The following is a 9,931-nucleotide window of genomic DNA, read 5'->3' as shown; positions in this document are numbered from 1 at the left end:
TGTGCTACATTTTGTGTTGTCTACATGATTATCTGTGACTTTAATGTTAATTTTCAGACTCTTTTTGACCACTCTGGCTCCCTCGCTCAGTGGAGCAGCAGCAGCAGCAGGCCAAACATCAGTTAGGATGTTTCACCTTTGAAGGGACTGTACAGATGAGTTTACTCCGTGCCATCATGGTTGTTAGGGTTCCCAGTCAGACAACAGGCAGTGATGCTGTACTCTATACGGCTCTGGTTCTTTTTTGACCACACATCTCGGTTGTTGTCTTTTTATGTTTCATTGATTGTTCTAGCCAGGCGGAAAATTTCTCCTATATCCCGTGAAAAGGTCTGACTGTCATTGCCCTGATGGAATATCTCCCTGTAGCATGTTAAACTGGACTTTTATTGAGCTAATAATAGAATAGGTTGCGCCTGTCAGCACCTCACTGTTCAGGTGTTGAAAAACAAATGGTCAAATGCATAATACTGAAATTGTTGTGTGCTTTTGCAAAGCACCCCTTATGTGTATCGAGGATAGATTCACAAAGGGTAGTGGCAAGGGTCAGAAATTTCTCTTTTCTCTGCAAAATGGATGGAATGTTGTCATCATGTAAGACTTGCTTAATGTTTTTAAAATTACCATTCAACCCTGGGCATAGCTTCTTTGCCTATCCTGTTGTTATATTTAAATAGATTGTGTGGATTCATACAGTAAGGATAGACATTTGACAGTAGAACTCACTGACCGAGGAGGAATTGGGAGCTTTTGTAAATATTGTCAGAACGATACAGTCTGTTTACTGTTTTTCTGTCCGTGGTCGGTACAGCAACAAGACACTGAAGACAGTTATTTTTTCCTTCAAACTGCAGTTGCTTGTATAATTTTACCAGTTACACAGTCTCAAAAAGGCATGGACCAGTTAGGCTGTTTACTAAAAAAATGACATCTCAGCTGTTGTATGAGGTGGTGCCTGAGAACAAAAGAATGTAGTGAATATGATGTATTACTAGTAGACTTAACCCCTCGCCTCTGTTCACAGGCGCTATGGGACATTCCCACAGTGCCAGCTTTGACAGTAGAGCCTCTGGGAGAATGGCCTGTTTGCACACCACGCTATTGACACCCTTAATGTGTTTTTAATAGCTCCTTCATAGTGATGAAAAACTGCCTAAAGTGGCTCAGGACTGGAGACTTTTATGGCCTGGCAGTGCCAGGGTGCTGCTGCCAGTGGCCCATCGGTTTGTGTGGTGACAGCGAGGAGGCCGGCCAGGGCCTTATAGTTTTATGACACATGATGCTTTTCCAGCTCTCTGCTTTTATCACCAGTACATGGCAAGCACTAAAAATGTCTGTTTGATTATGTCTGTTTGATTATGTGTGCTCATATTTGCATGTGTGGTTTTAATGTTGCAGGAGTACCTGGATGTCCTGGGCCGTCCTATGGTGCTGGCTGGGCCCAGAGCCAAGCAGGTGCAGTGGACAAACGTCTACCAGGATGCTCTGGTGAGAGGCGCCTTACAAAGAAAGAACATTTTATTTGATCAGCACTTAGTTAATATGTAAGGTTCCCAAAATATTTCGTCTGTAGGCTAATACAGTGTTATAATTCTGTTTCATTGTTTAGTCCTTCCATTCTTTGTTAATCATCAGTGTTTCTTAAAAATATTTGGCAAATTCAGGGTCATCAACTCTTGCAATTTGTCCTAGTATATGATTGTTTGCACAGTTTAATATAATAACCTATGGGTAGATTTGTTGTCAGAACCTTTCTATCTATTCGGTTTTACTCTTTTTATTGAGTTTAAGTTTTACTTCACTTATTTGCAGTTCTTTTTTTTTTATTTTGTACTATATTAACTTTTTTTTTTTTAATTCTCTAATTTGTAAATTCCTGTAGGGTTTGGGCCTTGTCATCACTGGGACAATGCCAGTGTTCAACCTCACTGCTGATAGTGCAAGCTCTCAGGTAAAAGCAACACTGCAATACAAGACATGGATTAAAATACCCACACATTTACAAGTAAACAAACTATATATGTAATGTATACCACAGCTCTTAAGTCAGTGTTTTTACTGGCATTTAGGTGCTTAGATCTGTGAAGGTGTAGAGTTATATAAACAGAAGCAGGTGCCAAAGTAGCCAGAGGGTTTTATTTGCATCTCATCGGTGCTGTTGACCATCATCAGGCGTTTGTAATGGCGTCCACATTGCTGCTGCTCTTCAAGGCAACACCTCCCCCCTGAGGGGACAACAGACATCACAGTCATACAGCTGATGTATCTGCTTTCATCCACAATCAAAGTATTTACTCTGAGCTTATCTCACAGGCTTAAAGCGTTATGCTGCCGCAGAACAACTCAGCTTTAGAAAGACTGTAAAAAGATTGACTAATCAGATTGCACTCAAAGTGACGATAAGTCTGAGATGGCATGGAGATGTTAACATCCTCACAGCACAGCAGCTCGATGTGATTCTTTGATGCCAGCTGGGGTTGTGGGTAGAATGCTAATAATCGCTTTATGTCTTCTTAATGCAGAACCAGCTCATTCTGGGAGTCATGGGAGTAGACATTGCAATCAATGAAATAAAAAAGAAGACACCTACATACAGAGTGAGCGTGCTGTACACTCAGTACCACTCTCTCACATTCACATATTGATGATTATGGGATCTTCATTCACCCTCTTTTTTTGTGCAGCTTGGGGCTAATGGTTACATCTTTGCCATTGATCCAAATGGCTATGTACTGCTGCATCCCAACCTGCAACCTAAGGTAGGTCCAACTGCTACATCAGCTCTGCATCAGATGTGTCTGCTGCTTCTGAAGCTAAATTTAGACATTATTCCTGTGCTGACTGGTGTTAACCGCCCCCCTCTGTCTTCCCCTGCTTCTCGTCTCTCTGCTCAGATCATTAACTTCAGGGAGCCTGTCACTCTGGACTTTCTGGATGCAGAGCTGGAGGACAGCAACAAGGAGGAGGTTAAAAAAAACAGTCTCTCTGAAGCATTGTCAGTGGCATAAAGTCATGTGTATTCTCATGTGTTTAATCTGTATATTTGCCACCTGTTGTTCCACACTATTTCTATGCCTTCTCATGTCACAGCATCTCTCGCTTGCTTTTTAGATCCGCCGACTAATGATTGATGGCAAATCAGGGCAAAGGAAAATCAAGACACTCATTAAGTCAGTTGATGAGGCAAGTCATCAATATATGAGACTCAATCATGATCCAGAGTAGCACCTTCCTGAATGGCGATTTAACCAATCTGAATCACTCAGTATGTTTAGGATATGTTGTTTCCCTCCAATTATGGGAGGAGACATGCCAAGGATGTGACGGTGTTACTTATCAGAGCCTTTGTGGTTGCCAACAGAGGTACATCGACGAGGCCATGCGGACGTACACATGGACCCCTGTGGAGGGTACAGATTACAGGTAGGTTTCAAATCAGACATGATCACCTGACCTCACACCAACAGATTGTGCAACTTGAACCCGTGAGTGAAGTCCAACTTCGCTGCTTTTTATTTGCCTGTTTAGAGTTGTGGGTCTCAGATGTTACAGTTGTTACTCATCAACCAGCTGTGTTTGTTACATGTAACTGTCACTACCATATGGAATTGACAAAACCAGTCACTTGTCTTCTGTGTTTACATCAAATAATTAATCTGAACCACCCAAATTAAAGGGCCGTTTTTCTTCTCAAAAAAAAAATCTAGTCTGTCTTCTGTCTTTAGTTGCGTGGTTTGCTCATCTCAGAACTTTGTTAAACATTAAAGGTTGCGTCATAATTCCTCTAGGCAACACTTGGAAAATTGCAGTTTATGATATTCAATAGTCCTACAAATGCCTGATGTCTGTTTTTTTATTATATCTGCTGGCAGCATGCCTGGTCCTGGCTGAGTTTGAGGATTTCTCTCTGCACAATTCTGTTAATATTTAACTCAAAGGGAAATTCCAGCATCGACCCTGCAATAGACAAATTTAATCCTAGCCAGACTTTCAGAGCTTTATACTCTTTGCATCCTACATTTTAGAGTTTAAAGCAGTACTTTAAATCAAAATGAGCTTTATTTAATGGCCAGCTGTAGCTGTAGCTCAGTGTGAACCTGCTATGTCACAATCTGATTTTCCATCTGTTGTAATTAATCCTCTTGCTGAGTTATATTTTAGCTTTGTAGTGCACCACAGATTAAGAGATAGAACACATTTTGCTCTTTAATGTGCAGCTTTGGTAGAAGAGGGAATTTTTAGTACATAAAACCTACTATACGTAGATCAGACAGAAACACTACAGCAGTGATGTATTACAAAGCAAAAGTGGCTTTTTCGTTTTTATAACTTTTGTTTGAAACCTTTCATTGGTTGTTACTTAAACAGAAATAAATCTCAGAACTACTCTAATCAATATTTTTGAGGTGTAGTTTGAAAGTTGTTGCTCTTAGTACCAAACTCAGTCAGTGTTGTCATCACAGATCCTTTTGTGCCTTCCTTTCTGGCCAGCCTGGAGTTAATAGCCCTTAGGCTTATAAAGCAGTTAAAAGTCCTCTGTGGAGTCTTCTTGCTAACGAACAATTATGTCAGTGTTCATTCATTTTCACCAAATCACAGTGAACCACTTAGGTCTAAAAAAACATGTTTAATGTATTTCCTTATTATTAAAGCAACAATATGTAATTTAAGGTGATGCTAGCATGAAGCTCCGCTCACCTCACCCTCCCTCTGCTCTACTATGATCTGCTACGCACCGCCACGCTCTGTCCAGCTCTTCAGATATTTGTCTTTATGAAATTACAACAAATGAGATTGCAACAAAACTAATGATGAAGCAGAGATAATTAAAAATCTCTGACTGTTATAGAGGTCAATCCTGCTCAAAACCATTTAGAAGCTAATGTCTCTGCACTGCTGCCAGTGCTGGTCGATGAGTCTGAGTCACAGGAGGCTTCGACAGTACCTCTCCACATGAAGACAAATTTTAAAGCATTTTTCCTCCACAAAAATTTGTGAAAAAAGTTACATACTGTAGCTTTAAGCCAATTTGTAGAATATTTTGGAACCTGCATTGTTTACATCTGTGTTTGCTAGCTTGTAATTATCATCTTCCTTGTCTTTCCTGGAGCATTGCTACTAATGCCACCTTTTGATAGTGGAACATGTTCCTGACTTTCTGCATCTACCTCAGTCTAGGGCTGGTTCTGCCCACGTATAGTGAAAACCACATCAAGGCCAACCTGAGCGACCAGATCCTTCAGGTGCAGTGTAAGTACCCGGGAATACCCAGCATCCTTCACTCTCTGGCGCACTCCTCTTCTCTTTCTCTTTCCACTCTTTTCACCTCTCTCTCCCAAATATGACCTTAAGCTCTTATTCAGTTCTTTGTCCTGGGTCTCCAACATCATCAATGGGAGAGTCTGAGCGGAGTCGCCTGCCCCGCTCTTCTTCTTCCCCTTTCTCCCCCTTCCTACACTCTCTGATAGGCAGGATCTTACCCGAGTCCCCCGACTCCTCTACTGCCCCCTGTTCCCTCCTGTCTTCATGCTGTGCTGTAAACTGGTGATGTTTTTTCTTCACACTGGCTGAAGAAAAAAATAACTCAACTGACAGAAAGGTGAAAGCTGTGGTTTTACTGTGTTACTCGGGTGAAAATAATGGTGACCGTTGTGCTATTATTTTTTTTGCCAAATGCTCTCGCCTCTTCTCCACCAAGTAATGATTCTGAAGCGTCTGTGTTCAAAGTATTTGATGGTCTAAAGAACTGTGAAAACATGCATGCTTTTCACTCCTTATGATCAGTTTTATTATTTGAGGAATTTTTCTTCTGTCATGTGTTTTGTTTTATTTATATATTTATTTATTTTCTGTTGGATTGTGTACGATGTTTCTCAGCTTTGGAATCATTCAGCAGATAAACTCCCACACAGCCCGGGATAAGGGCTTGTCGAATGTTGGAGTTTTTTTTTTTTTTTTTTTTTTTTGGGTCTGAATGGGGACACGTGTTGTCTCTCTCATTCTTTACTTGTACAGACCCTGTTACTCACCTCTTTTCCTGGTTAATTTGATTCATTTTTTTTGTTCCACCACTGTTATCTCTCACAGTTACTGGTTTTGTCTTTATAGTTTTCCTTTCCTGGATTTCCCACTGTCTTTTCTTTCTTCCATTGTTTTGTTTGTTTTTCCTCGTTTGCTCTTGCAAATAAGAAGTTTGCTTTTCATTTCTCTTTCTCTCTTGTCTTGTTTGACTTAAATTGGTTTCTTTCTTTCAAGAAAACAATATTTTTATTCAAACAGTAATTGAATAAAATATTGTCTGTGATTCCCCCCCTTCCCACCCGATCCTCTGTTTCTTTTCTTGCTCACTCCTTCTCTGATGGATCCACACAGGGCCATACAGCAAGGGCAAGTATATTCAATATTGGTCCACGTTCCCTACCTTTACTTCCTACTCCCTACCACTGCCTCCTCCTTCCCACCCCCTCCCCTCCTGCTGACCTCCTTCCTACTGTACCCTCACCTATCCCAGCCTGCTTGCCTCTGTTCCTGCCCGTCTTGCCTTCAGGACCCCCTCTTCTTTCCTTTTCCCTCTTTTTTTTTTCTGCCTCCTCTTCCTTCTTTTATCCCTCTTCCTTTTCCTCTTCACCTTCTTGCTGCAGCTCAGATCCCACATCTCTCACGATGGCTCCTACAGTCGCCCAACCTCACCCTCCACCACATATATTCTGCTGCTCCAGAAGCATAAAAAAGCCTACTGCACCCAAGGAAGACAGATATTCATGTTCTCTGTTAAAGCTTGTCTTTTGTCCACCACTTCTAATCCTTCCTCTTCTGTGAATACTGTAGCTCCAAATGGGTTGTCTGCCTTCTTTCTGCCCCTTTCTCCCTCTCTTTCTCTCACTTTCTTCTCATTTTCTATTACCATATTTCTCTCTTTTTCTTAACTGCTATTTCTGTCTTTTGAAATCATTGATTCTCTTTCACTTGTCTGTCTCTTTCTTCCTGTCTTTATCTGACAGTGTCATAAATGTCTTGATAAATTCTCACACTAGAGTGCAGGTATTGCCAAAAAAAACTTGTTAGTGCAATAGCCAGATCGGTTTTTATTAGTGTTACATACGATAAAAGATTTCTGTTGTTTGCTGAAACATTTTCAGAATATAGGAACGTACACATAGTAATCTGAAATTTACATTTTCTGGCTTAATATACCATGACATCAATATCATCTTATTTATAGTGAAGTAAATCATCATTTTTTTGTGGCCACAATATTTTAATGTACTGAAAAACGTATTGATCTCTATGTATAAAAAACACATTACTGTTAGCTGCCGAAGCGTCTTGTCTATAGCTTGAGGCGTTGCATCATGCAGACTTGTTCCTACAGGGCTGAGCTGTCCTGCCCACCCAGGTCCTACCATGTTGTCAGGTGTCAGGGTGCTGCTTGGAGCAGCATCTGACTCCTGTGTCGTCCCTCTCTACTCTCTGTCTCCATCAGCTTGTCTCCCTCCCTCCTCACCCCTCAGACCAGCAGGGGTGCGGCCCAACACTTCCTCAGTAAACCTGACCCTGGATGTGCACGGCATTGTGGGCGGAAAACTACCTGGGCACTCTATTTTAGCTCTAAATGTCAATATTTGACTCCTCTGCTGTACAGGGTTACAGGTCCTGGCATAATGAGAAAATAACCTGTTGGATTCATCGCAGACTCGCCTCTCGAGACTTTAATGATGGTTGATATTTTGTGTGTTTTGTCTGTGACAGATGAAATAAAGTTGCCCTTCGACATGCCCTTCACAATGCAATGCATTTCCTCTGATTGTGTCTCTCTCTGAGCCCTCTCCCTGCCAGTCTGAGGGGTGACCACTTCCATCAGGACCTTCACCCACCTCTCCTGCAATAGTTGGCCATGTTGATGCCTGCCTGATCTAAAAGCACTCACTGTGTGTAATCCGTCTGAGAACTTGCTTCCTGACACACCACATGTGGCCAAGTCAGTTCTCAGACATCCAAAGTATATTTGATTGAAAGCAAATGAATCAGAAAATGTTTGACATAGTGATAAAGAAAAAATAAATAAAAGGTGTGAGTGCTTATGACAAAAAAAAAGCAGTCATCCATTGAGAGTCAGGTTTTATTTTAGGCACCATATTGGCTAACGTTAATGTTCCCATGATACCTCAGTGTTGCTATGGTAAACTCCCTTTTGCGTCCCTGCACCTCTGAAGAACAGCTGCTGTTTACCTACAGCTCCCCACTGCTCTGCCCACTGCTCTTCCCAGATAATCTTCCCCTTTCTGTTGCAGATTTTGAATCACTGCTGCCAAACAGTTTTGAGTCTGAAGGACATGTGTTCATTGCTCCCAGGTAGCCCTGTGTGTGAATGCTTGCTGTCATTGATGGTCATCAGTTTTTCATCTTGTCTTCACATCTTGATGCACAATATACTTTTTTTGTTATTGTTTTGTTACAACTGAACATTCAGTCATTTCCTTTCTTGAATTGTTTTGCTTTTTCTGTTCTTTGTGATGAGTTGCATTGTGTAAGTTGCTGGTTTGACTGATTTCATTTATTATTATTAATTTGATCATTTTGAGTGGCGTGTGACGGCTTTTGTTTGTTTGTTTTTGCATTTATCTGTTCTCCTCCCAAAGCTCGAAACACACATCAGATCTGTTTCGCATGCTGCTGCTGTGGTGCTGCATGTTTGTGTGTTACACAAATACATTTAGGGAGCATTGTTTTGGTTGTACATTGCAATGTTAAGAATACGACAGATATTAGACTGCAGATTGTGTAACTAGAAAACAAGACTGAAATCCCTCAGCATGTGCTGTTTTGTCATCAGACCCTCATATTGTATCCTGAAACACACTGATAAAATCGGGCTTTCACTGTGATGCCCGGGCTCTGCTCTGCAGTCCGATCCATATTTTGTTTTGACTGACAGGTGCATGCTGTACATAGTAGCGTCAAGTAACAACGTGTATGGTTTCATGCTACTCCACTGTGTTGTGCTTCCCTCTCTAAATGACAAATGAGGCACACAGCTGTGTCAGAAGTATGTACCCATGTTTGTTTTTACATTATTATCCATCTTTAACGCCTCATCTGGTCCTCAGGGAATACTGCAATGATCTGGAGCTGTCCAACAATAACACTGAGTTCCTACTCAACTTTATTGCTCTCATGGAGAAGGTGACACCAGACTCCAAACAATGTGAGTTTTATTTCTTTTCAGCCATACACAAAGTTAACTGAGACTAAGTTTTGAAACACTTTTGCTATAAATGTGGATATAACTTAGATTCAGTGCTTGTTTCCAATATTCTGTTTACATTTAGGTGACAGTTTGCTCCTTCATAATCTGATTCTGGACACTGGCATCATCAGGCAGTTGGTTGAGAAGGTGTGGAAGAATAAAGACTTGAACACGTGAGTATTGGCTAGTATTGAGGGAGCTGCTTTTTTTTAGATGCGGGCTGTGGATAAGAACTTTTTCTCTCTCTTTGCTCCATCCTGACATTTAGATACGGCTTTCTGGCTGTGTTTGCTGCAACAGATGGAGGTATAACAAGAGTGTTTCCAAACAAGTAAGTGCACTCTTCATCAAAGCTGTGTGTCTGGATTTCAGCAGCTCTGGTTCTCACTTTGTTCTTTTTTTTTAAAGCTATGAAGACTTAAAACATTTCACATACATTTTGGATAGCAGGAAGCTTGTACTGTACATCACAGCTCCAGTTTCTGTGGTCTTTAATCTCAGGGCTGCAGAAACCTGGGAGGAAGACCCTGAGCCATTTAATGCCAGCTATTACCGCCGCAGTCTCGACAACAAGGGCTACATCTTCCGAGCGCCTTATCGAACAGGTGAATAATGCTCTCAGGGTTATTTATCTCACACAGGGCCTCATAATGTGGCAGCTTTTTGTTCCTGAACCCCCTGAGT

General features: G+C 41.3%; 2 protein-coding genes across 2 annotated transcripts in view; both read left to right on the top strand.

The window, feature by feature from the left end:
- The window catches only part of LOC109959020 (voltage-dependent calcium channel subunit alpha-2/delta-2-like), a 123,998-nt gene extending 117,068 nt beyond the window's left edge, over nucleotides 1–6,930 (top strand). The window contains exons 15-23 of the mRNA XM_020598072.1: nucleotides 1,399–1,488; nucleotides 1,883–1,951; nucleotides 2,523–2,597; nucleotides 2,685–2,759; nucleotides 2,895–2,966; nucleotides 3,112–3,183; nucleotides 3,362–3,423; nucleotides 5,174–5,250; nucleotides 6,373–6,930. Coding sequence (XP_020453728.1) covers nucleotides 1,399–1,488; nucleotides 1,883–1,951; nucleotides 2,523–2,597; nucleotides 2,685–2,759; nucleotides 2,895–2,966; nucleotides 3,112–3,183; nucleotides 3,362–3,423; nucleotides 5,174–5,250; nucleotides 6,373–6,479 — 699 coding nt within the window. The 3' untranslated portion in view covers nucleotides 6,480–6,930. The remainder of the gene's footprint in view (nucleotides 1–1,398; nucleotides 1,489–1,882; nucleotides 1,952–2,522; nucleotides 2,598–2,684; nucleotides 2,760–2,894; nucleotides 2,967–3,111; nucleotides 3,184–3,361; nucleotides 3,424–5,173; nucleotides 5,251–6,372) is intronic.
- Nucleotides 6,931–6,943: 13 nt separating this feature from the next.
- LOC109958968 (voltage-dependent calcium channel subunit alpha-2/delta-2-like) overlaps nucleotides 6,944–9,931 on the top strand; it is a 7,303-nt gene continuing 4,315 nt past the window's right edge. The window contains exons 1-5 of the mRNA XM_020597969.1: nucleotides 6,944–8,352; nucleotides 9,108–9,205; nucleotides 9,330–9,420; nucleotides 9,516–9,578; nucleotides 9,749–9,852. Of these exons, the coding sequence (XP_020453625.1) occupies nucleotides 8,177–8,352; nucleotides 9,108–9,205; nucleotides 9,330–9,420; nucleotides 9,516–9,578; nucleotides 9,749–9,852 (532 nt within the window). The 5' untranslated portion in view covers nucleotides 6,944–8,176. The remainder of the gene's footprint in view (nucleotides 8,353–9,107; nucleotides 9,206–9,329; nucleotides 9,421–9,515; nucleotides 9,579–9,748; nucleotides 9,853–9,931) is intronic.

This window comes from Monopterus albus, unplaced genomic scaffold (assembly GCF_001952655.1).
Source record: "Monopterus albus unplaced genomic scaffold, M_albus_1.0 scaffold36.1, whole genome shotgun sequence".
NCBI lineage: Eukaryota > Metazoa > Chordata > Actinopteri > Synbranchiformes > Synbranchidae > Monopterus > Monopterus albus.
This window is presented reverse-complemented; position numbering and strand designations above follow the sequence as displayed.